At 47.9% G+C, this 26423-nt stretch overlaps 1 protein-coding gene across 1 annotated transcript in view; it reads right to left on the bottom strand.

Moving 5' to 3' along the window:
* The window catches only part of Gna12 (G protein subunit alpha 12), an 89023-nt gene that overhangs the window by 27452 nt on the left and 35148 nt on the right, over positions 1 to 26423 (bottom strand). Inside the window, exon 2 of the mRNA XM_028887411.1 lies at positions 11233 to 11448. Coding sequence (XP_028743244.1) covers positions 11233 to 11448 — 216 coding nt within the window. The remainder of the gene's footprint in view (positions 1 to 11232; positions 11449 to 26423) is intronic.

Genomic DNA, 26423 nt, shown 5'->3' with positions numbered 1-26423 from the left:
GGCAGGAAGCACCTTTACCTGCTGAGCCATCTTGCTGGCCCTCCAGCACTAAGTTTTATCACTATTGCTTTATTTTCTGTTTATACTATAGACAGTAAGGCTTTATTTATTTCTTTATTTCTTCTTTGAGTTTATTGTATATGGGGAGAAGGGGACCCTTCACTTATTGGTTCAGAAGAGCTTGTTCGTGTAGCTTGCAGCTGTTTTCTCAACATAAAACACATAAAAACCACTTGTTTGAAAGAATCTTACGTACTTCAGGCTGGCTGGCTCCTGAAATCCAGATTCTGCTGCCTGTCTCCCAAGTGCTGGGATGATGGACTGCCACTCGAGTGAGCCACAATGTCAGGCCCCAAAGCACCTCTGTGTGTTGTATGGTGCATGCACGCCAGAAACAGGATGCATACATCTGTGTGTGCCCACTCAGTGGCCAGAACAGGAGGCTGGGTGTCCTCTTCACTGTTCTTATCCTTATCACCTTGAGACAGGGTCTCTCACTGAACTGGAAACGTGCTGGCTGACTGGTTCTCAGGATCCACTTGTCTTTGCTCCCTAATACTGGGTTTACAGGCATTCATGGCCATGACTGGCTTTCCTGAAGGTACTGGGGACTTGAATTCTGGTCTTCATGTTTACAGAGCGAGCGAACGCTTGTATCTATTGAGCAATCTCTCCAGCCCCTCAAAGGATGTTTTTCTTGTTGTACTTTCCCCTAATTAAGCACTTGGCAGTTTTCTTCATGCTAACATACACCACATAAAAGTTAAGATTCTATCTCCATCTACCCCATTACTCATTCTCTTTGAGATTTCTGGCCTGACTGTATAGAATGTCATGATTAATTCTATTCTACATCTACACTGTGTCTCAGACCAACAAGCCCTTCAGAGGTAAAGCCTCTGGCAGCATATTCCAGAAGAATCTGTGGTGAAGTATGCTTTTCATAGTGGTGGGTTCCTAGAAGTTTCCACACTTGTGTTGCATGTGGTCAGTGAAATGCAAGGAATAGTGTGCACTAGAGCATGAGCAGCTCGTGGCACAGAAGAGCTCACAACCCAGCGTTCTGGAGCCTTGTCCTCAGGAAGAGCCACCTAAGAGCACACAGTTCCAAGTCCTACCCTTCCAGTGTAGGCTGGGGACTCAAATGAGCTGAAGCCACCAGAGCTGCTAGTTCCCATGCTCTGGGACAGAACATTCGCTGGCTTTGCCCCACCAGGACTGGGATGGTCTACAGATGCAGAATTTAGTGAGTTTTTAAAGTCCCAATGGGAATAGTACATTTTGAAAGCAGAGCTTCTGAGCTGGGTATGGTGATGCACCTGTAATCGTCCACTCAGGAAAGGCTACCACAGGTGAGCTAGAGATCTTCTCTAGCCGTCATCTCCTCTCACCGAGGTGACCCTTACTTTTATTTTGAGCGAAGCTACCAAAACAGTCCTATTAAAATACAACTTCTATCCCACTCCTCTGCTAAGGCCAAGTCTTTCCAGGGCCTGTTGTGTACTTCACAACGGTGCCTGCCTGGACTTGACACTTTTCACTACACCACCCAAGGTTCCATCTTACCTGCCTCCCCACTGAATTCTGAACACCCCTCCCCGTGGCCTCTGCTACCCCTTGACCTTTCTGGTAAGCTGCTCCAGTTAGGGCTAGAGGTTAGAGGCTGATGGGGCACCATGGCTCCACTGCCATCAGATCCCTGACCTGGGGCAGTCAGTGGGCAGAGACAGAGGCTGGGCAAACATACCCAATGACCTAAAGAGTAAGAACAAGCACTTAGTCCCGCAGCTGCTCCAACCAGAGTAAAGGTCTGTTTACTGTCTCTTCCCACGTATGACACAGTCAGCTTCCCTAGGAGCAGGGCTCTTGGCTGCTACAATTTTCCAGCTCTCATAAGAATACCGGATCCACAGTGGCTCCTCTGCAAGCATTTGTAGAATGAGAGGATTCAAGAGATGAACAAGACTTCAAGTACACCTGTCTTGACCTCCATCAGCCTGTGAAACGCTGCACAGACTACATTAGACATGACAGTAAAATGACTCAGCACAGCCCAACTGTGACCTATGTAGTGTGGGCTCCACAGGTCACACTGATTCCCAGGCCTCAGATTAGACAGGAAAGGCCCCACAGGAACTCTGGCTGCTGTTGCCAGGCACCTCCTCCATTGCAGCCTGCCCTTTCTCCTCGGTGACAATTTGCCAGCTGAGAAACTGTGTTTGGCCAATCGCCTTTCCGGTAGGTCCAGGCCATGTGCCTTTCAAGGGTTGCTGTTGGACAGGGTTTCTGGGAAGCTACCATAAGAGCACAGGGTGGATGCCTGTCCTTGTCTCCTGTCTGTCTGGAGTGCAGTGTCATGGTTATGCCTGAAAGCCAAGCTTGAGTCTCACTCCTGTTCTAGGACAGCAATCAGCTTGAATGCAACAGCACAGGCCCCAGGAAGACTAAGTCATACTGGAAGCAGGGCTATGTGGATTCTGCACAGCAATGTTCTCTGAGATGTTTGACTGCTTCAACACACAAGAAACGCTAAGGCCCCAAGCTATGCTCACCAGCTCTCCAGACTTCTCTTCTCTAGTTCACAGCCTGAACTATACATAGTATATCTTAAAGGAAATCAAATCTGTGGGCTATCTCCACAGGAGAGGAAAAAGCAAGACCCCACCTGCAGGGTAATGGTGACCACTGGATTGTCAAAACATCAGACTAACAGAGCCCACAGGGAGCTTGTCATTTGTCATGGAAATGCTGCTGCTTTACAAGTTTTCCATGAGGGCCGTACTGTGAGTCACTACCAGGTCAATCACAGCTCTTTCCAATGCACACACAGCAGTGAGCAGGGAAGACACTTTGTTTCTGTGGCCTCAAAACCATTACAGAAGGAGCTACAAATTTCCTTTTCTTCCTTAGACTGGCTGTTATGAACCCTTGCTGTTCTCCTAGAGGACCTGGGTTTGGCTCCTACACCCACACCAGGCAGTTCACAACTGTCTGTAACTTCCAGTTTCAGAAAATCCAACATGGCTTGTGAGGACACCTGCATACATATGGCGCATTATTCATATACTCAGGTCATAAAAATAATAAATAAATCTTTAAACATTTGGAGAAAAGCACTTTGGTCTATTTATCCACATATTTTTTTGTTTGTTTGTTTATCTATTTATCTATGTATTTATGTATGTATGTATGTATGTATTTATTTATTTTGTGTATGATGTGTTTGTATACAGTGTGAGTGTGAGCACCTATGTGCCATGATGTATGTCTGGTCTCACCTTCTAACTTGTTTTTGAGACAACTGAGACATCTCTTGTTCACTGATATGTACTCCAGGCCAGCCAGCCCCTGGGTTTTGGGGATCCTTCTGTCTGTCTCCCATCTTACTGGAGTGCTGGGATTCCTGAGGTGTACTACCATGCCTGTTTTATGTGGCTTCTGGGGACTCGAACTCAGGTCCCTCTCACACTTGCTTGGCAAATGCTTTATCCGCCAGCCCTCCCTAGCCCTGGAGAAAAACATTTTGAGAGTCAATTGAAATAGTATGGAGCTGCTTGGTGTGGTGTCATCCTGTAATCCCAGCTTGGCTAGAGTAGAAATACTACTGGTTAGGTAGCCTGGAGGGAGGAAGAGGGAGGGACACAGGGAGGACAAGTCAGCTGGCACGCTCACGTCCTTCAGGGGGGATCCTATGACTTTCGAGAGCAGGCAGCCATCAGTGCCTAGCACTGCCCGCCATGCTGTGGCTCTGCTGTCAGTTTCACACTGCTGAGTCTTAAGGCGTGTGTTCACTACACAACTACACTCTTGTCCACATCTGAAATTCAGCCAAGAGACAGGTGAGGTACTGCAGGCATGTCATCCCACCACTCAGGAAGAGGACCATGAGCTCGGTGCTGGGCAACTTAGCAAGGCAGTCTCAAAATAGAAGACCAAAGGGAAGCTAGGGCTGTGGTTCAAGGGCAGAGTGCTTAGAGTGCTTGCCTAGCATATGTAAAGCCCTGGAGTTCCAGCCCTAGCATTGAAAACAGCCACACAGCCACACGTGTGGTTGACAGCAGCTGACCCCCTGTGAATGGAGTTCCTCACTCGCATCTTCCAACCAACAGTGCAGACCTTCCAAGAATGCACGAACCTGGCCACTCTGAAATAAGAACTGATGGGAATGAGTGACTCCCAGTTCAGCGATTTCTCTCAGTGTCCACGAAGAAGGCAGCAGGAAGGGACAGAGAAAACAGGCCTCTTTGCATGCAGCATGTTCACCTCGGTGAGGCCTCCCCAGCTTCTGACACAAGTGACTGCCTGGCTCGAATGGTCGTGGAGATGTCCAAAGACACAGACAGATGCACAAACTCCTGAGCTAACTGTCCTGTCCTGTGAGAGTGAAAAGATCCACCTAACTCTAGAGACAAGTCAGCCATCATTTCTTTGACTGCCATGACTGCCGGGGCTGTACCTAGTCATCTTCCCTCTCAGGACGTTTTGGAGAAGCACAGTAAGGAACATGTCAGTCATCTCGACTGGAAGCACAGGGCACGCCAAAGCCTATTTCAAAACTGTGGTTGACACAAATCACAGACACAAGTGTAGTGTTGAAACTGCTGCAGCAGGGGCAGCTCTCCCAGCCTCGGACGGAGAGTGGCGGCCACCTCTGCCTCCCTTCACTTCCAACACCTCAGAGGGGTCTCCTGGCCTGCAGACGAGTCCTCATTGTTTAGTGTGGTCTCCATGGTCACAGCAAATGCCCTGCTCCACTCCACATAGTGTGCAGACTGGGGGACCACTCCGCCACAGCGGAAGGCCACCCCAACCCCATCAGTGTGAGTCTAGAGCTGTAATTGGTGGTACGCACCTGTCAGACGGTCCTGCTGACACCATTAAGTGTCACAGAAGCCAAGCCAGAACAAGCCAGGACTGTGGAGTGAGGGACAGAACTGTGAAGAGTCCAGATGTGGGCCATTCTCCTGTGTTATTCTCCAGCCTTCGAGCTCTGTCAGCTCCTAACCAATACAGTCTTCTTGTGGATAGAGCCAGCTGGAGCTGGGCCCTGCTTTCATGCCAATGGATGTGTGGCCCTTATAATCTTGCTGGGCCCCAACACCACCCCACCCCCATGCCACCTCATCTCCACCATGTCCTTGACACATTATACCTATCTTTACCAAAACTCTCTGAGACAACCCTGACTTAATCCTGCCAGATAGACTTGGCCACCTTTGCCCTGTATGTCTCACATGGCCCGTGTGATCCTTGATTATATTTCTCATCACACATTATTGCACATATTGGCTTATGTGTTTGTTTTATTGCCTCTCTGAGAAACTAGGACTTGCCAGTGTGGGTCAGGCATGCACCCTCCATAGTGGGCTGGGTTGTGCATATTTATAAGATCACACTCAGAGCAGAGGTTAGCTACTAGAGATGACTGCTAACCCATTCTAACTAGCTAATGCCTTGAAGCACATGGGTTAATAGAAAGCATGATACTACCCATGCCCTAAGTAGAAAGCATGGTGGTCTTAAAAAATCCTAAAGCCAGGCTGGAGAGATGGCTCAGTGGTTAAGAGCACTGACTGTTCTTCCAGAGGACCCAGGTTCAACTCCCAGCACCTACATGGCAGCTCACACTTGTCTATAACTCTAGTTCCAGGGCTTCTGACACCTTCACACACACACACACACACACACACACACACACACACACACATACACACACATACACACACACAGGCAAAAACATCAATGCACATAAAATAAAAAAATAAATTAAAAAAAAAAAATCCTAAATCCATTTTCTATGAAAGAGGGCAGGTCATAGGCTTGGGAGACAGCTCAATAGGCAAGAGCACTTGCTGTGCAAGCATGAGGACCCGAGTTCAAAAGCCAGTGTGGTATACACCCCTGTGGCCCCAGCACTGAGAGGGGCAGAAACAGGAGGATGGGGCTTGAGGCCACCAGCCCAGTTCCAGGTTCAGTGAGACACCCTATGTCAGGGAAAACAGGTAGAGAGTAACAGAGCTGGACACACACCATCCTTCTTTGGCCTGCATGGCTGCATGGGCACATATATCCACACACGTACACACTTGTCACATACACAGAGGACAGGTAAGATCACATCCACAGGCGTTATACTTATGACAAAGTCTTCTGTTAAGTGTCTTTAAGTGTCTTGTTATACCTTCCTCCCTTTACTGTGCTTTATTTTTAAAAGATCTTAGCCCCCCCCCCCCGTTTGTGTGTGTGTGTGTGTGTGTGTGTGTGTGTGTGTGTGTGTATGTGTACATGGTAAGCCTTGGCTTGCGTGTGGTCGGAGAACAACGTTCAGAAGTGGGTCTTTTCCTTCCAACATGTAGGACCCAGGAATGGCCCCCTGGCTGAGCCCCTTCATCGTGCTGTAAGAGGTGCCTGTGGTGGAGGCACAGGCACATTCAGACAGTAGATGCTAGTGTGCATGTGGAGCCTGGGGACTGAGACAAGCGACGCTGACAACTCATGTTTGGAAAGGGAAGATCCTATGCCTCCCTCTCCTCACAGGAGAAAGCTGCCCCAGGATGGTCACCAGACCTAGCCTTTTTTCTTCTGTGTGGAAAGACATCTGAGATGGTAAAGAAGAAGGAAGCTGCCGCTTGGCTGACGCGGCTCAGAGCAGCAAAGGGAAAGAGCCCCAAACACAAATGGCTGGAACGTGGCCTTGAGAAGGCTTCCGACACCGAGAGCTTCAGGGGAGAGCCGGGCACAGAGCACGGCGCTCTGCAAATCACTGTCCAACAACAAGGGCAGTTCAGCACCACTGCTCGGCTGCTTTCCTCAAAGCAAACTACAGAGAGTCCAAAGTCTAGGGATGAAACACCATGTACCTGCCACACTGGCCTGGAGTTCACTTTGTCTTTGAAATCACACAGGTAACCTGAAGCTGCAGCTGAAGTGGATGATGGAAAGATGATGACAGAGACATGACTGCTGTCCCCTCACCAGGGGCAGCGTCACCCTGGCTCTAAGTCATGTTATTTCTGGACTGGAAGCTGCAGGAACAAACATATTTTTGGTCTACCTGCTGTATCCCTAGCACCCGGCTCAGTCCCAGCACCGGACTCAGGTATCCAGCACACATGGATATGCATTCAATATTGAATGAGTACATGAATCTGACAGGGAAATAAAAATAAGCCAACAGAAACTTAAAGCCCCATTTTCTCACTGACTACCAACAAGATGTGGCCTTGGCTACCCTACCACCTTTCTGGGCTTATGTCCATGCCTGAAACAACACAAGGCTGACTCCCTAGGGCAGGGATAGCCCAGCTCTAAGACGCTATACCCAGTGGGGAAAGGCAGGCAACGTCTGACCAGAGAACTCCACATGAACTTCCTAGATGGAGATCTTATCAAGTAGCCATTGGAAATAAACTCTGGATGTTGGCACCTCCTTCCCTGGCAAGCCCTCCACAACTCAAGTCATTAATTTCCATTTCAACTTCAGGCCTGAACTCCCTTCCCTGGCACAGTACTTGGTGGGGAAAGGGCCAACACGCAGTTATACACCCAAGAGTAACTTCTACTCAATTCCCAGTCCTTGTTTACATCCCTACCCCCATGAAAAGTTTCCCCTAAGGAAATAGCATCATCTATTTTTCATTCTTTCTCCTTAGCTGTTCAAGTTAACTTGAGGAAGGATGTGCAAATGGAAAGAGCCAGGAGAGCATCATCTTTACCTGGCTTGGTGTGTGTACCTGTAGAGCCCCAGTACCCTGGAGGCTGAGGCAGGAGGATTTGTGAGTTTGGTTGGATAGTGAGACTTTGCCTCAAAGGGAGAAAAATGCTATTGTTATGCTCTCTAGATGGATTTTAAAAATTAGTGTGTAAAGGTGACGGCATGGCCAGAAGACGGCTCACTGAATGAAGTACTTGCCACACTAACGTGAGGACCTGAGTTCTGGTTTCAGAACCTATGTAAATGCTTCAGGTGTAGTGACTCAGTGGCAATCCTCTGAAAGGTAGAGACAGGGGACCCTAGGAATAAGCTGGCTAGCTAGGTTAGTCAGACCAGTGAGCTCTGGGTTCAAGTGAGAGGCCCTGCCTCAATAAATAAGGTGGAGAACAATCAAGGAAGACGAAGATGCCAAGTTCCAGCCTCCATGTGTGTATATACACATACATGCGTGTGCACGCGTGCGTGCGTACACACACACACACACACACACACACACACACACACACACACACACACACACGATGAAGAAAAAGAGGACACATGCACAGTCTCATAGTGTCCCCCAGGATATGTCTAAGGAAGGAATACAGAGAGATAGTATTTTGTAGTAGTAGTAGTAGTAGTAGTAGTAGTAGTAGTAGTAGTAGTAGTGTTCCAGAAGAGAAAGGCCACCAGACAGGGCTGTAACCGAACAACTGAACAAACTGGTGTCACATGCCTCCTGACACGGTGTCTGAGCACAATGCCACTTCTGTGGCTTTCCTGCCAAAAAACGTATTCTTCTTTTAAAAAGATTCACTTTAAAGCCTGGTGGTGATGGCGCACACCTTTAATCCCAGCACTCGGGAGGCAGAGGCAAGAGGATCTCTGTGAGTTCGAGGACAGCCTGGGCTACAGAGTGAGTTCCAGGACAGCCAGGACTACACAGAGAAATCCTGTCTCAAAAAGATTCACTTTATTTACTTACATGTGTGTGAATGTATCTGTGAACACATGCACACATATATGCTGATATGTATGCCTATGCATGCACAGAGGCCAGAAGAGGGCAGCAGAACCCTCAGAGGTAGGTACAGGTGTTTGCAGGATGCTGAGATCTGAACTCCAGTTCTCACAATTACTCAGCAAAGACTCTTAAATGCTGAGCTACCTCTCCTGTCACCCACCTCACCCTCTTTTTATTTTATTTTTGAGACAGGGTTTCTCTGTGTAGCTTTCTGCCTTTACTGGAACTCACTCTGTAGTCAGGTCGGCCTTGAACTCACAGAGATCCGCCTGCCTCTGCCTCCCGAGTGCTGGGATTAAAGGTGTGTGCCACCACCGCCCGGTTCACCCTCTTTTTAAAAATCCAGGCTGCCCTTAAACTCACAATCCTCTTGCCTGAGTCTCCCCAGTGTTGGGGAATATAATTTTAAGGTGTGTTATTGTTGCTTATGTTGCATTTGTTTAACTCTGTGGAGCTGTGTTACTGGGCCTGTCTGAAACATCTGATGGTCTAATCAAGAGCTGAACGGCCAATAGTGAGGCAGGAGAGAGAAATAGGCAGCGCTGGCTGGCAGGCAGAGAATATATAGAAGGAGAGATCTGGGTAAGAGAGGAATCTAGGAGCCAGAGAAGGAGGAGTCCAGGGGCCAGCCACCCAGCTACACTGCCAGCCACGGAGTAAGAGTAAGATTTACAGAAGGAAGAGAATGGGAAAAGCCCAGAGGCAAAAGGTAGATGGGATAAGTTAAGCTAAGGAAAGCCGGCTAGAAACTAAACCAAGCTAAGGCCAGGTATTCATAAATAAGACTAAGCCTCTGTATATGATTTATTTGGGATCTGGGTGGAGAGCCCTCCCAAAAAGAACAAAAACAACCAACAACACGCCAGTGCTGGGTTGACAGAACTGTGCTACCATGCCCACCCTTCATCACCTCATTCTAGTGATGAGGAGACACTGGACACACAGGGACATTCTACAAAGTAATGGGCCAGTGGTCTTCAGGTGTCTAGGTCATAATAGACAGGGAAGATGGAAGAGACCGAGGGGACAGAAAGTGCCACACAATGGGCATCCAGAGCTGGCTTTGGCACTGACATGAAGGTGTTGGTTTTGACTACTGCGCCTTGGCTGTGGGAATCATTACCAGAGGGACTGAACTGAAAGTAATGTGTGAATGGACTGTTAGCAGAACCTGTCAGGTAAACGAGAAACACAGCTCAATGAGAAAGAGATGGCCAAAGACACAGCAGATATCTAACACACATGAACTCAAGGCAACTTCAATTAAACCCTAAGGAGATGGGCTAAACCTGGGTCTGTCAACAGTAAACACTAGCCTGTGTGGGGACAATGGGATCTCTCTCTACCGCCAGAAGCAGCACACCAGTGCAACTGCTACTCTGGAAAGAGTCTGACGTCAGTCACTGTGTCTATCTGGAGATAAATATGCCTCGTGACCCGGTGATTACATCCTAAGATTGCCACCCTAGAGCCACGCTTGAGCATGTACACCTGGAGACAGATAAGGAAGGTCACAGCAGTCTCTGTGAGACAAAACACAGAAACGACACAGAAAGACACCTATGAGAAGCAATAGTCTTTGAGTCTGCATAATGGAACAGTAGATAGCAGTGAAAAGAAACCACGGAGAGTAATATGAACGGGAAAAAAGCAAGTTACAAAAGAAAATATGCCCTATGAAACCCCTGATACAAAGTTTGAAAACTGTTGAAAGCTCAAGACCATCATGTTTAAAAATAAGAAACTATTACAGCAACAACACAAAAGAAGGCTAGGAACAAAGGAGATAGAATAGAATCTTGTGTACCTGGGGCAAAGACACGAGAAGGATGTTGAGGTCCTGACACACTGTGACCATAGCAGTCAGTCAGGCATCTCCTGGTTTCTGGACAGAACACCACTTCTCTTTGAAAACTGACAGTTTTACAGGATTGCCAGAAGAAAACCCCAAAGCAAACAGGCAAAATACCCCACATTTTCTGGCTGTAGGCTATGTCCTTAGCAGCTGAAATGGCTACAACGATTAGCCTTTCCGAGACTTATAGATCCTTCAGTGGAGAGAACAAACCTGCAGAGACCTACTTGCAGAGGTCACACAGCTACAAAGGGCATCAGAGAACACCCGAGACCTGTGGCTGCTGCCACCTCTTGGAGGGAAAGCTGCTTAAGGGTACTGCTTTCCTATGTGGGCAAGGTAGCTCGAACGCCAGTCTGGACTATGGTAAGAACCCTTTGCTCTTTGTGCCAAGAGAAGTGTGCTCTCCCTGGAAGCAGTGAGATGGCCAGGCCTCTGCTATGTGTTTTACTTAATATTAGGGTTTGTAGCAAGTTCTAGCTCACTCCTGTTAATACATTTCCCCTATTTGATGGTCTCTTTACAAAACCTAGGCTGTCCTCGAGTTCGAAATCCTCTTGCCCCAGAATCCTGAGTGAGTATGGGGATGACAGGGCTGGGTTTGAAAGGAAATTCTAGGGGGCAGAATTGTCACATAGAGGCTGAAGGCTCCCTCACCAGCTGGAATTCGCTCCTGCGGCTGAAGGCTTCCCTGATCCCGGAGTCCCTCCAGAGTGCGCTCAGGGCTGGCACGTAGAGCTGGAAGGTGGCAGGCTCCACAGGCAGCCCTGCCTTGTTCTCGAAGGCCATCAGAAACATCCCGTGCTTCTCATTCTCAGAGTGCTGCCAGGGAATGCCGAGCTTGTCACGCGCGTCCACAAGCACCCTTGAGCCCTGGAAGGAGGTGAGAAGGGAAAGGAAGTTTACTTGTGTGCTCTGAGCCCACTGTGGAGATCTTTAGCACTGGCTCCTCATTTGTCTGGGCATGAGTGTCTCGGTTCCCAGGACCACATCTAGTCATCTGGGAGGAAAGCCTCAACTGGGGAACTGCCTGATCCAAGTGGTCTGTGGGGACTGTCTTGACTATTCATCAATGCAGGAGGGCCCAGCCCACTGTGGGCAGCACCACCCTGGGCAGGTGGTCCTGGGCTGTATGAGAAAGCTAGCTGAATAAGCCAGAGAGGGAATCAGCAAGCCATGTTCCTTCGTAGTTTCTGCTTCAAGTTCCTGCTCTGACTTGCTCGATGATGAACTGTGACCCTGTGTAGGATGAAATAAACCCCTTCTTCCCCAGATTGCTTTTGGTCGGTGTTTTACCAAAGCAGTGGAGAGGTTCATGTGCAGTGTCTCCTTTCCTTCTGGGAAGACACTGGGATAGGGCTGCTGCATGGGGAGTGCACATTTAGCCACCCTGTCCTAGGACTGTCAACTCCTACCAAGATACAACTGCTTGTCCCAACTCAAAACAGGCAGGAAGTCGTGCACACAAGGCAGTGAGCAACCCTGAGACAAGAGAAGACTGAGCTGACACGAGCTGAAGCCCCAGATGTACTGCTCCACTGCTGCTGGCAGAAACTGCTTTCGCTTGTTTCCTCAGTGTTAAAAATACAGCAAGTGCTTCTCTGCCCTTTCCTCCCCCTGCAGACAGGGTCAAGGGGATGGAGAAGGAACCTAAATAAAACAGTGCTAGGGGACGCCTGGCCTGGAAAAACTCCATGGCAGTGGAGGCTCCTGGTCACCCTCTCAGATCACTGCTTCAAGATTGGCCAGGCAGAGCCTGTGAGGTCTGCAGTGAGCGCCTGAAGGTACTCAGTTCTCTCTGAATAGTTAGTACTGTGCAGAGGAGAGCAGACATCAAGAAGGCAATGGCAGGAAAGACCTCCCAGTTCAGGGCCGTCTGTCTGCCTTGCTGCCTGCCAGTCTACATATCACCAGCTCCACGACTTCCCATGTGGTATTTTGTCCTTTTTTATTGTTTTATGTGTGTGGTGTATGTGTGTGCGCATGTGGGTGCACACGGCTGTGCTCGCATGTGGGGGCCAGACGGGGATATCTGGCATCCTGCTCTGTTGTTCTCCACCTTATTCCTTTATTGAAATAAACCTGGAGGAAGGCTAGCAGTCAGTAAGCCCCAGAATCCTCCTATCTCCATCCTAACAGGTCCACATGATCATGCCCAGTCTTTATGTAGGTGCAGGGGATTCGAACTTAGATCTTCACACAAGCACAAGAGCTTTTACCCACCAAGCCAACTCCCCATATCTACCCATTTATCTATCATCTATCTATCTATCTATCTATCTATCTATCTATCTATCTATCTATCTATCTATCTATGAGGACAGGACTCATGCAGTACAGACTGGCTTTGAGCTGTGTAGCCAAAGCTGGCCTTGAACTCTTAATCCTCTTACCTCTATATCCCAAGTGCTGGGATGATAGGTGTGCACTACCCTATCCCACATACTCACCCTTTTAAAAAAAATAAATAACAACCTTATTGTGATATAATATATATCCTGCCTAATTTGCCCGTGTAAAGTACATGGCTCCATGGTTTTAGTTGTCCCTTATTCTAAAATACACCCCCCTAATCAAAGGCAGCCTTTATAGTTCAACTGCAGCCTTTCACTCTTGCCTCAATCCACTGAGGCACTGTGGTGACACGTCAGTCTTCCCTGCAGTCTAACTGACAGAAATACCTGGCAGAGGGGTTGCCCCCTTGGAGTTGGGGTGATCACACTCACATCATCCACTCAACATGGGAGAAAACACTGACAAACACACAGCTGACAATGGAGTTGTGCTTAGAATTAATTTATAAAGAACACTCAAACCTGGGGTGGTGAGATAGCTCAGCTGGTAAAGATGCTTAGTGCCAAACCTGACAACCCGAGTTCAATCCTCTAGACCCACACGATGGAAAGAATCAATTCCCTCAAGTTGTCTTTTAACCCTCACACATGTACATCACACACACACACACACACACACACACACACACACACAGACAGAGACAGAGAGACAGAGAGAGAGAGAACACTCAAACTCAAGTTTCTAGCCTAGTTAGCAAATGGGTGAGGGAAATCAAGGGATTCCAGCAGAGAGCAGGCATAGCCAGGGAATTAACAGGTGAGGGGAGGCCCACATCCACATGCCCACGATGGTCACAGACTGGGAAAGCAGAGGAAGGCCTTGGTTGAGGACACCCATTAACACACAGGGAAGATCCAGTATTGGGGGAGGGGGAGGGTACTGGGAGATTCAGAAGCATTTCAGAAAACTAAATGTATTACACAGCCCAGGGACCTTCCTCTCAAACATTCAACCCAGAGAAACCAAAACCTGTTCACAAAAACCTTCACAAGAATGTGCATATGGTATGGATGGTGGAATGCTCACACCATGGAATACTAACTACTCAGTAATAAAAAGGAATGGGCAGTGACAGGGTGTGGCTCAGGAGTTGAGTGTTTGCTTAGCATGCAGAAGGCCAGTGTTCCATCCTTGGTACTGGAGGTAAAAAAGTTTAGCTCAGGAACCAACAGCCAGAGCAACCTGGAAGGATTTCATGTATGTTACTCCAACTGAAGAGTGCCAGCCTGAAAAGATCACGTTACACAACAGTTTATATGCTATTTTCTTCCCCCTCTTCAACCCCCTGTATGATGTTCTTGAAATGATAATGTAAAACTGGACAGCATATGGTGGTTGTGGAGGTTGGTGATGGGAGGAGAGGAGGATGACGACAAGGGACAGCGCAGGATCCTGACTTTGTGATCCTGACTGTGACGGCTATGCACACCGTACCCATGTCCATTTCCTGCTTCTGCTATTGTACTATAATTATGTGTGTCACAACAGTGGAGAATGCTGGCTGACACTGCTCAGACTAGCTTGGCAACCTCCTGCAAACCTATCATTATTTCAGATAAAAAGGCTTCAGAAAGTTCACTAGCAACCAGAGCAGTTTATGTTCCAATGATGGAGTAGGGGCCGGGCACTAGAGAAGTCAGAGGAAGGAGCAGGAAAAGGCAAGGCTCCTGTGGTTCGGAGCTGGATCTTCAGCAGATAGTGAGTGTGACCACGGGGACTCACTTGGGGCCAGTGTCTGACCAAGCCCTCCATTCTCCTGCCTCACTGCCCTTGGCTGACTGCTGCCTTTGGGGCCTTCCCACCTACTGCTTTCTCATACTACACTGTCTTGTCTCTGCCTTCCCCCAAAGACAAAATTCTAAAGGTTGTGAATGAAAAAGAGATCATTCCTACTCTGTACATTATGTACAACAAAACTTAACCTAAGTATGCACAGAGTCCCATTTGTTGAAACCAGAAGGAGGACCCTGTCCTGCTAGGCAGTGGCAGCCTGAGCCTGGCCAAGAGCTGGGACAGGATTTCAGCTTCCACATGGGCTGGACGAGGCAGCCCTACTGTGCTACTCTGTGGTATCTGGCCTTGTTGTTTTGTTTTCTGAGACAGGGTCTTGTGACAGCCAAGACAGACTTGAACTCTCAGAGATCCTCTTGCCTCTACCTCTGGTATCTGTTACAAGGCATTTTTTCAGGTGTTATTTTCATATAATAAGGAATTTAGCTTCATAAGGAGTGTGACTTTACTCAATGAAATCTACAACCCAAGTCAGGTTGTAATGGCAGACACTTGTTAGTTAGCACTTGGGAGGCTGAGGCAAGAAGATCAAGTTCAAGGATAGCCTAGGCAACTTAGGGGTTAAATCCTGTCTCAAGAAACAAATTCACAAACACAGACGAGATGGATAATCCTCAAGAACAATCATTTTTATGTAACAGAAGCAAAGTGTGCCCTCACATCTCTACAGATCACTTACTAAGACTGTTGCTAGCACCAGGAGCCAGGCCTTCCTCAGTGCTGACAGGGACACGAGTGGGCTTAAAATGTGCTTCCAGAGCCTATGAGATGGCCCAGCTGGTAAGGGTACTTGCCACCAAACTTGAAGACCTGAGGTGGATCCCTGGATTCACAAGGTAGAAGAGAGAAGTGACTCCTGCAAGTTGTCCTGTGACTGCCACGAGTGTGCTCTGGTGAAGCATTTGAGTAAGTGAGAGTGCACACACACAATTAAAAAAAAAGAACTGAGAGTTACTGGTACCTTAGAGTAAGATACTAGCTTGGGTGTGGTGGTATGAGTTTGTAATCCCATAATTTGGAAGGCAGAGGCAGGAAGATCGAGTTAAGGCCAACCTGGGCTACAAAGCAAGATTCTAGCTTCCAAAAGCCCAATGAGGCGCACGGATGTGGGGGTGGGAGCTGCACAGCATAACACTATGACAATGTATCCTACCCTCTTTTAAAGTAAAAGATCAATTTCCTAAATGAGAAAGCAAAGAAAACCACCAAACCCCAATACACCTAACGAAGGAAAAAAGAAAGAAGGCAGAAGTCAACAGACTAGAGTTCCCAGGGATTGTTACTGCACATTGAATCTGTTGACAACCGTACATTTCAGTCAGTTGTGAAAACATAAATAAGGTCGTAAGCAGTTTGATGACTTCATCCCAGAACAACGGAGCACTTTAAACTGTTCAAAGGGTATCTTTAAGACAACTTATAAATTGAGCCATTTAAATGTTCAGTTGAAAACAGGGCCCCTGTCTGCTGGAGATATGGATTTTGGGGTGTTTTGGCTTTACTCTCTTTAGATGAGGACCCAAACTTGAAAACCCTGGTCTCATTTCCAATAGATTCTAGGTTAGTCTCTGGTCACCCAGTCTCTTTAGAGCCATGAATCCTGACTGAAGTCTTCCCAGAAAACACACTAAAGCCTTGTTGGACATCAGAGGCCAGCAAGGAGACTTGGTAATGATGGTGCACAGAGGACATGTTGGGTTTGGATATGCTTTCACAGCGCATGTGCACTGAGAACACTGTTGGTTAAAACCCACAAGGGCTGAGTGGCTAGCTGTTGGCCACCATCCAAATCAACGGAGGCTGCCAGAAATGTAAACAGGATGCATTTCTGTAAGTTGATGAATCCGGCAGGCAGAGACAGCGCCTCTCAGTTTCTCTCTGGAACCAGAACCAGGGATGTTCACATTTAAAGGCCAGAGAGACAGAAAGAAAAGTAAAGGCAGCCAGGGCACTCCCAGCCACCCAGTTACAAGGAGAAGGTGGATGGCACCCCTGGTGGCTCTGTCCGCTGCCTCTCTCTGGGACACACAAGCACATTATTCTGCTAGGAAAGCCACCCACTGAGTTCTACCAGCAGCCTGAGGCTAAGAACAGTGCCAGGCAATGGGAAAAGATCCAAGAGGCTAGAATGTGGCTCCTGCTCCCAGGGTGCATTCAAAGATTTTCAGAGCAGGACAGAGCAGGGACATCAGATGGAGTCTAGAGATAATGCTACAAAGGAAGGTCAGAACAATGGAGGGGTAGCCAGAAATGTCACTGATGGTGGGAGGCGTGGTTTACAGACAGACATGGGAGAGCTAAGAAATCTGGAACTTCTTTGGTATGAAATGGGGACAAACAAAAGTTTTGGAACAGAGACATGAAGCCTAACTCCGCCTCCAGATCTATGCAAGAAGACCTCTAGGTCTTGCAAGAGGAAAGAGACGACAGGGCAGCCACAGAGTGGTCAATTGCTTCAAATGGAAGCCAAACAAAGAAAAGGGGCACACCACTAAAAGAACACAGAGCAAGCCAGGAAGCAGAGGGGTAATGTGTGGGTGAGGTTTTGGCAACTTAAATTCGTGGGTCAGTGGGAAATTCCAAGCAAAATTTTCAGAAAACAGATGGACCCCGAGGCCAAACTGCACTTTGTTGGGTGAGGTGGCACATGCCTGTGAACCTCACACTGGAGAGGTGGAGGCAGGAAGACCAGGCTACAGAACAAAGTGGATGCCAGACTGGAATATACGAGACCCTCAAAAACAACCACTAACCCCCTAAACAGACATAAAAACCTCCTGGGTTTAGGATATGCAGAGAAATAGGGCATCACCATTGACCTTCAACTGCCTAGAAGAGGGTTTTCTGAAAGTCAAAGAAAGGGAGAAAGAAAAGAGGATGTCACCACCCGCCCAGGATTCCTCAGGTCTCCCAATGAGGTGCGTGAAAAGCTGGGTGAGAGCTTAAGTTCCAGCATGTAGAGGCTTCCGAAAACCACCACCTGTGGCCACTCACAGCCAAGTCCCTCCTCGCCTGGTCTCCCAGGTGTCAGACCAGAAACCCTGCAATCTTCTAAACATTTCACCAAATGTTATAAAGACAAACACCAAGGGGAAAGGAGGCTTTCCTGTTAATGTGCTTAGCCCTGACAAGCAAGAGTAAACAAACACCCCAACCGCTCCAGTCCGATGTGCTCATTCCATGTTTTCTGAGTCAAGACTGTGAAATAATCTCCATGGTATTTTAAAGGAAGGAAATAGCACGGAATAGTAAATATTGGAATAAATTGTACACAAGAAGGTGCTTCATAGGATTTTTGTTCAAAGTAAAATAGCCATGTATAATCAGAAGCACAAAACCAGAGTGAACATATTCAAGTTTCTCTCTCTCTCTGTCTCTCCAGGCTGAGTTGTGTAAGACGTTCGTCTGTCAAGCACCACAGGTGCTGGCCCTTGCTGGTGCACACTGTGTGAACCCAGTAGGTTTAGGGGTAGGTTTTTGGGAAGAACGATAGCAGGCTGTGAGGATGTATAGGCAGAAGGATCAGGAGTTCAGGGTTATCCTTGGCACAGTGAGTTTGAGGCTAGCCTAGGATACAGGAGACCTTGTCTCAAAAATAAACATACAATTAATCAAACAATCCAGGATCACTTCCAGCTAATGAAGAATAGAAAAAAGTCATCCAGGAATCCCCAATTGTACGTACTGGCATATAACTGACTATATTTCCTTGTGAGAAATTTCAGCTAGATGAATTATGAAATTTCTGGGTCAAAATTTATTCATAAGGAGTTAGAAAAATGGCTCAGTGGTTAGGAGTGCTTGCTGAGACTGCAGAGAACCACAGTTTGGTTTGGTTCTCCACACCCATATGGGGGCTCAATACCACCTATAACTCTAGTTCCGGGGATCCAACTCCTTCTTCTGGCCTCTGCAGGCACCTACACACACACACACACACACACACACACACACACACACACACACACACACTATACGCATAGTATGGAAAGATGGCTCAGCCAGTAAAGGCACCTCCTGCCAAGCCTGACCGCCTGAGTTCAACTGCGGACTGACCTCTACACGTGCAATAAATGTTTAAAATATTTTTAAAAAAAAAATGCCGGGCAGTGGTGGTGCACGCCTTTAATCCCAGCACTCGGGAGGCAGAGCCAGGCGGATCTCTGTGAGTTCAAGGCCAGCCTGGGCTACCAAGTGAGTCCCAGGAAAGGCGCAAAGCTACACAGAGAAACCCTGTCTTGAAAAACCAAAAAAACAAAACAAAACAAAACAAAAAAAACCCACTCAGCCTGAGTTCAGGAGAGCCTTGAATTTGATGGGCAAGCTAACATTACTGAATTTATGTGAAACACTGACACATTAAAATAAAGTGTAAGGGAAAATGGCTTGCTCCCGGCTCCTGTTCCTCGCCTCTAGAACTACCTAGCATGAGTGGGGAAGGTGGGTGAAGCACAGCCAGGCACTGTGAAGCCCCAAGTTCCAGGCCCAGCTCTGTGACAAACAATCTCATAAGACCCAACAAACTAGAGAAAAACTGACAGAAGATAAAAAGATCATCAGAGAAAATAAACTCAATGGTAACATAAACATCAGCAAAAACGTACTTTGGCATGTCAGTAAATTCAGGATCAGCACTAAGTGGCCTCTTGCTGCACTGTCACACTGAGCATTTCAAGTTAAGTGGCAGGTTTCAGACATAAACAGACTTGGGAGAGTGTGGTCACTTGGCTCCTAGGAAAAAACTTGGGGGAACGTAACACCACTTTGGCCATGAGGAGCCACTGTACATAATTAGATGAACAGGACTGTTGGAGCCCACCTTCTACCCCAGCACTCCAGAGCCTGAAACAACAGGATCTCGAGTTCAAGGCCAGTTTAGGCAGACAGGGCCTCACACTACCCTCCCCCATCTACTTTGGTATTTTTATGGCTGTTTCCTTCACCTTAGGACTTGCCTAAGATGACTTGCACCTGTCTTCCATGGACTGGATGGTACCAGTCTAGATAGCTGAGAACAAAAATCTTAAGCTGCACCCAATTAGCACTTATGAAAGGACAGAGTTGTCCCTGCAGTTCCAACATCTGTTTCAGGAATCTGCTGATGCATTTTCTTCCTCCTCAGCTCCTCCTCCCATCTTTACCACAGTTTCCAATTTTCTACACACCTCAGTCCATGGAAGGCTCAGGCTGGGCTACATCTGAAAGTCTAGGTCCCTGCCATCAGTATGCATTTGTAAAAATCACTCCAGGGCTCTCTGTAGATTGCTAAAAACAGCTGCCAAGAGACCTGCTATTCCCCAAAGACTGTACCGAGCACAGGCCCAAGAGAGTTCCTAGCACTCAAGTTAGGCCCCATGCAAGTTGGTATAAAGAGACTATATGTACTTAGAGAACTTCAGTGGTGACAGGTGGGAGTAACATGTCCCCATGTCCTGTATCCAGCTGTCAGCAAACGTTGTCCCTTTACTACCATTACAGTCTTAGCTGGATGGCTGCAGGTCTTCTGACTGGCGTCCTTGTATCTACAATTATCCCATTGGTCTACTCTCAAAACCAGCGGCCAGTTAGCTAATTAAACCAAGTCAGTTTAGATCACTCATTTGTTCAAATCCCTACAGGGGCCGCCACTGGATTCAGAGAGAAAGCTGAGGTCCTTACAAACACCTTGGAGACCTGCATGGGCCAGCCTGACTTCTGACCCCACTTCTTCCTCTTGTATCTCTGTGGCCTGCTCTATCCCAGCCTCAAAGGGCTCCTTGTTTCTGCTGGGGCCTTTGCACTGGTTGTCCCTGAAGGACAATGTGAGAGCCCATTGTCCATCTTTCACACCCTTTGTTTTTCTCTTTAGCTAACACACATTAGATCACTCATTTATCTTGCTTACTATCTCTCCCCTATTCCCTCACTGGAATGTCAGCCCCAGGAGGGCAGGATTGTTTGCCATGTTCCGATCCGTGTCTCTTGGCCTGACACACACAGCAGATGCCCCTGTGGGAGGAAGAATGAAAGGTTCCTAGGGTCATCACTTGTAAAACAAGAGCGACCACCCTTCTGTCTCACAGGGTACAGAGAGGAATGCCCAAAGCTGTCACTCTTGAGACAGCCATCATGTAGCTTAGGCTGGTGCTGAGATCCTAGGAGTGCACTACCACACTAAGGTTATTCTCCATTATTTATATTAATAGATGTGCATTACACCATTATTGGTCAACAGCAGACAAACAAAATATCATTAACCAGTTTCCAGAGGGAGGTCCACCACAAGAGCACTCCTCAAAGAGGTTTAAAAAAAAAAAAAAAAAAAAAAAAAAAGGCTGTATAGTTATCTTTAAATTCTTTTTATTGTTGCTGTTGTTTTTCATACACACACACCCCCTACTCCGAGACAGGGTTTCTCTGTGTAACAGTCCTGACTGTCCTGGAACTTACTTTGTAGATCAGGCTATCCTCCAACTCACAGAAATCCGCCTGTCTCTGCTTCCCAAGTGCTGGATTAAGGGCGTGTGCCACCACCACCACCAGGCTTAAATTCTTTTTGGTAAATATATCCTTTCCATGTGTCGACAACAAAAGAAAAGAGCCAACTGACAGAAGAGTTCAACCAAAAGGCCACCAGCTTGGCTTACTGACGTGAGTACAGAGCTGCAAAGAACTGGCCATTTCCCACCTCTGTCTCACTCTTTCTCAAAGTATACAGTTGCTTTTCCGGCTAATAAACACCGACCCTTCTGTAAGGGCACTAAGGAACCTGGAGCCCAGTCTACTGAGAAACGTTCTGCTGCTTAGATGGGTCTTCCTGGGAGGGAGGGAAGGGCATCTCTGTAGAAGCGCCAGCTTCATGATGACTTTTCAGGGTTCCAAATGCCTTCTCTCTTTGAGCTACAATAAAATACAGCAGGCTGGGTGGTTTGGAGAGAGCAGAAATGTAGTTCTCAGTTCTGGGAGAGGGAATTTTAGACCAAGCACCAGCTGAGCCACTCAGCGGTCAGGGACACTTTCTGGCTCACAGATGAGGCCTTCTGTTTCCTCATAGGGTAGAGGGGTGGAAGCTCTCTGGAACCCCCCTTTAAGGGCTACTGATCCCATTCAGGAGGACTTTGTGCTAGTGACCTGATTATTATCACCAAAGGCCTCATGTCTCTCAATACCACTACCTTGTGGTAGAATTTTAGTACATGAATCTGGGGGCCACCTTCAGACGATAGCACCAGACAGATGAAATAATAACAGAAGTCGTAATACCACCACTACCAGCCATGATTTGTCTTTTAGGGGAAACTTAGGCTTGTAGTGTCTGAAGTGCATTTATGTGTGTAAGGCTGTGTGGGGGTTCATTTACCTGTGCATGTGTGTGTGTGTGGAGACCAGAGGCCAACATCAGATGTCTTCCTCAATGGCTTCAGAGACCTTATTTTATTTACTTATTTATTTTTTTGAGACAGAGTCTCACTATATGGCCCTAGCTGTCCTGGACTCCTAGACCAGGCTGACCTTGGACTTACAGAGTGCCTCTGCTTCTCAGGTGCCTGGACTACAATTTAATTTTTAAAGATTTCTTTATTTTCATTTTATGTGTGTAAGAGTTTTGTGTGTCCATGTATGTATATGCACATGTGTGCAAGAAGAGGATGTTGGATTCCTGATTGTGAGCTGCCATGTGGGCACTGGGAACTGAACCCAGGTCCTCTGCAAGAGCATCTAGCACTCTTAACCACTTAACTACCTCTCCAGCCACTCCCCCTTATTTTTTGAGACAGGGTTTCTCACTGAATCTGGCGTTCACAGTTTTGGTCAGACTGGCTGCCAGCAGGCTCCCAGGTTGGCCTATCTCCTGTCAAAGCTGAGACTACAGATGCATGACACTGCACATAGCTTCATGTGGACACTGGGTATTTTGAATTTGGGTGTCAATTCTTGCACAGCAAGCACTTTCGCCTGTGGCATCTCCCCAGATTCATAACTCAGCTTTTGATTGTGGTAAAAGTAAGGCAGGGAGCTAGCCTGGCTCAGGTTTCAAGTGAATAAGGCAGGACACATCCTCACCCATCTCCATACACCTGCACACACACACATAACACACACACACACACACACACACACACACACACACACACACACACACACACGTATGTAGTCATTAAGACCTTCCTACATTTGATGTGTAATCACTTTACCCCTAGTATGAAGGTTACAGTGTGTATTTTCTAGCTCAAGAACAAAACAAAGTTTCAAAACTGTAAATATTTGTGGGCTTTGATAAGACAAAGGTAGTGTTTGTATTTGTAAGTCCAGAGCAGGCATGCGGCACAAACTTCCTCAAGTACAGCTGGTCCAGGGAGGGCAGGGAGGCTTCCTGTCAGCAATGCTTGCTGACAGCGCTAACGGCACCAGGGAGTCCTGAGTGGACCTGGGGTCGGAGGGGGACATGGGGGAACTGGGTGCTGCTATCTCTAGACTCAGCGGGTTGAGGCTGAAGACAAAGACAGGCATTCCCGGATGACACAGATGCACTTGAGTCTATGAAGGAAAGAAAGGCAGAGATGAGGCAAGTGTCCCTGATTAAGTGTAAGATGGGTCTGCTCCTAGTGGAGCAGGCTGTAGTGAGGAGGTCTAGATCCCTGACTAGGTCTGCCTGTCAGCAAGCCTTCTGTGCCTGAGGTGACCAGATAAACCACTGTTCCTGGGTATTTCCAAGGACACTGGTTCCGAGGCTCAGTAAAGAACAGCCCTTCCCAGGACTGGTGAGCACCTCCCTGCTCCTAACAGCCCGGACAGAGAAAAGGCCCAGGAGGGAGGGACCTGCCCTCTCCCTGTCTTGTTGCTTCAGCCAGGACAACTTACTGGTCTTCTCTCAGACAGGGCCCCCACTGCCAGCTCCCTACGTTCCTAGGCTTTAGGACTCTGCCTGGATTTTACCCTGGCTTCCTCAGCTCTCCAAGCTGGCAGATCACTGAACTGCTCAGCCTCCATAATCATGGTGCCAACTCCTCTCATGAAATCTCCTTTCACATAGCTACATACCCTCACAGATGTTTCCCTGGAGAGCTCAGGCCAGGCAGAGATTGGGAGGCCTGACTTGCTATTAGCCATGCTGCCTCTGGGAGCTGAGCTCACTGAGCCTGTGCCTTCATCAGAAGAACTCCAACAGGGGCACTTTCAGTCTCCAGCTGCTGTAGTTCCTGAGCACAAGCAACACTGATGGCAGACTCCAGTAACTTAGTTAACTAGTTAACTCGAGTTAACACTAGTAACTGGGTCAGGCTAGCATGGTGGTACATGCCTCTAACCAGAGCACACAAGGAGACTGAGGCAAGCCTGGGCTACAGAGCAGTAGTAACTTCTCAAAAGGGGGGTGGGGACTGGTGGCTGGGGAGGTAGCACAGTGGGCAAGCACGAGGACTTGAGTTCCCAGCTCTGTTGAACAGTTCCAGCACATGTGCTTGAAAAAGCTGGATGTGCTAGCACCACACTTGGGAGCCCAGCACTGGGGAGCTTGCTGACTAGTTGGTGTAGTGGAGACAATGAGCTCTAGGTTCACTGAGTCTCAAAGAGAAAGATGAAGAGTGTCTGAGGAAGACATCTATTGACCTTTGACCTCCACACAAGCACACACTGGTGAACACACCCATATGTACACACACACCTCCAACAGTCTGGAGTAAAGACAATTACAGACATCAGAACAAACCACCTTTCAACTTCATCCAAGCCCATGAACAAACTCAAAGTCACACACTAAGACTCTGGGGCACTTCTCTGCACCCATGAACTCCCAAGAAGTTCTGTCACGGGAGCCTCAGGTGTGCTTCCTCCCCCCAGCTCCTTGCTCTGCTTTCTGCCTGGCTGCTTGTCGTGGCACAGAATTTCTGAGGTGGGAGTTTACCAGGCTGTGTCTGACACCTGGCGTCACTCAAGTCTACAAACACCCCTCATCTTGCCCACCCTTTCCTCGTTTTATGGCACAGCATGGGAGTCTGTAGTGGCTTACTGGCCAGCTTTCCTGCTAGGCTGCACTATGCACAGGGCTTAAGACATATTCACATCTTATTTCTCGTGCCTAACAGCAGGCCCTTGCACATGACAAGGACATTGTTTGTTCTGTGGCAGCCTGTTGAACCTAATTCAGTTTGCCCGGAGGTGCTGTGTGCTTGGTCCTGTGGCAGCACCAAGGCCAGTTATGGCTAGGTCCCTGAGAAGCTGACCTGTAGAGGAAGAACATGGACAAGTCAACAGCAAGGCAAGGCAGGCCTGCAGCACCACACCACTGTTCTGTCTGTGGGAAGGGACTGTCAAAAAACAAGCTGCCAGAAGGCCACAGAGTGCGCTGATGCTGACCTTAAGCCAAGGAGCCAGCCACGCAGGAAGCTGTGGCAGTTTCCTCGGCAGGAGGAATCTCCTGCGTATTTTTACAAAATTAAACAAGACTGGAGAAGCCTGGACTATGTGGAGAGAAGACATCACTGTGGTGGTGGGCACTGGACTAATGCTGTGGCCTAGGCTTCACTGGGCCTTTTGGATTTTTCCTTGACTACTGTTTGGAAGTGAGTAAAATATTTGGGAATAGAAGAAATTTAATGTCAGGGTTGTCACTTTATTAAATATTTTTAAGGGGCTAGAGAGACAGCTTAGTGGGTAAACTACATGCCATGCAAATGTGAGGAGTGGAGTTGGATCCCGAGAACTCCTATGAAAACTGGGAAGACACAGCTACTGCCTGTATTCTCAGCACTTGGGAGGCAAGTAATAGGGGATCCTAGGGCTACACCAACCACTTGGCAAAGCTCTGTGTTCAGCAAGAGACCCTGCCTGCCTCAATAAAGTGGAGAGAAATTGAGAAGACCCAGTGTCGACTCAACTCTCCATATCCACACACATGTACCCATACCTACGTGTGTCCTCAACACTCATGTGCATGCATGCATATCATACACACATACAAATGCAGATTTTTGTTAAGGAGGGCTGGTATAGTGCTTTCCTGCAAACTTAGGGCCTGAGTTCGATCTCTGGAGCCTAAACTAAAAACAAAGTCTGGGAGTAGTGATGCATTTGCAATCTCAGTGCTGGAAATATGGACACAGGGAAGAATTGCTAGTCTGACTGGCCCAGTCAGTCCTGTCTCAAAACACAAAGTGGCCCGCACGTGAGGAACATTAAAAGCTGCCCTTTGGTTTTTCCATTCGTGTGCACGCATGCATATGCATACACACACACACACACACACACACACACACACACACACATCTTTGAGGGCTGCAGTATAATTAAGTGGTAAAGTGTTTGTCTCACATGCACGAAGCCCTGGGTTACAGTCTCTACCACCTAAAAGCAAATTCTTTGTAAGTTTGCCAAAGCAGACTTGGAGACTGCCTATTTGGGAGCTTGGCCTTCTGTCACACATTTATCCATGTGTGGACCACAAAGCCTCTCTCAGATTTGGTCACCACTGGTCAAGATGCCAATAAAACTGAGGACACTGCTTGCCTTGCCCCTGCCACACAGCAGCAGGTCTAGGGGAGAGCCAGACTGTAAAAAGCTGTGTTTGCCTGCTTACTCTAAGGTCCTCAGAGACTACCTTCTCCAGGGCTGGGCCATGCTACGAAGCCTGTAATTCAGTCTGCATCCATGGGAAAGCCCAAACCTCAAAGCATTAGGAGCAGGCCGACATCAGACTGTCAGACCCAAAGGATAAAATTAAGGTC

The sequence above is a fragment of the Peromyscus leucopus genome, chromosome 23 (genome assembly GCF_004664715.2).
Source record: "Peromyscus leucopus breed LL Stock chromosome 23, UCI_PerLeu_2.1, whole genome shotgun sequence".
In the NCBI taxonomy this organism is placed as follows: domain Eukaryota; kingdom Metazoa; phylum Chordata; class Mammalia; order Rodentia; family Cricetidae; genus Peromyscus; species Peromyscus leucopus.
Note: the sequence above shows the minus strand (reverse complement) of the source record. Positions and strands in the feature narration are given on the sequence as shown.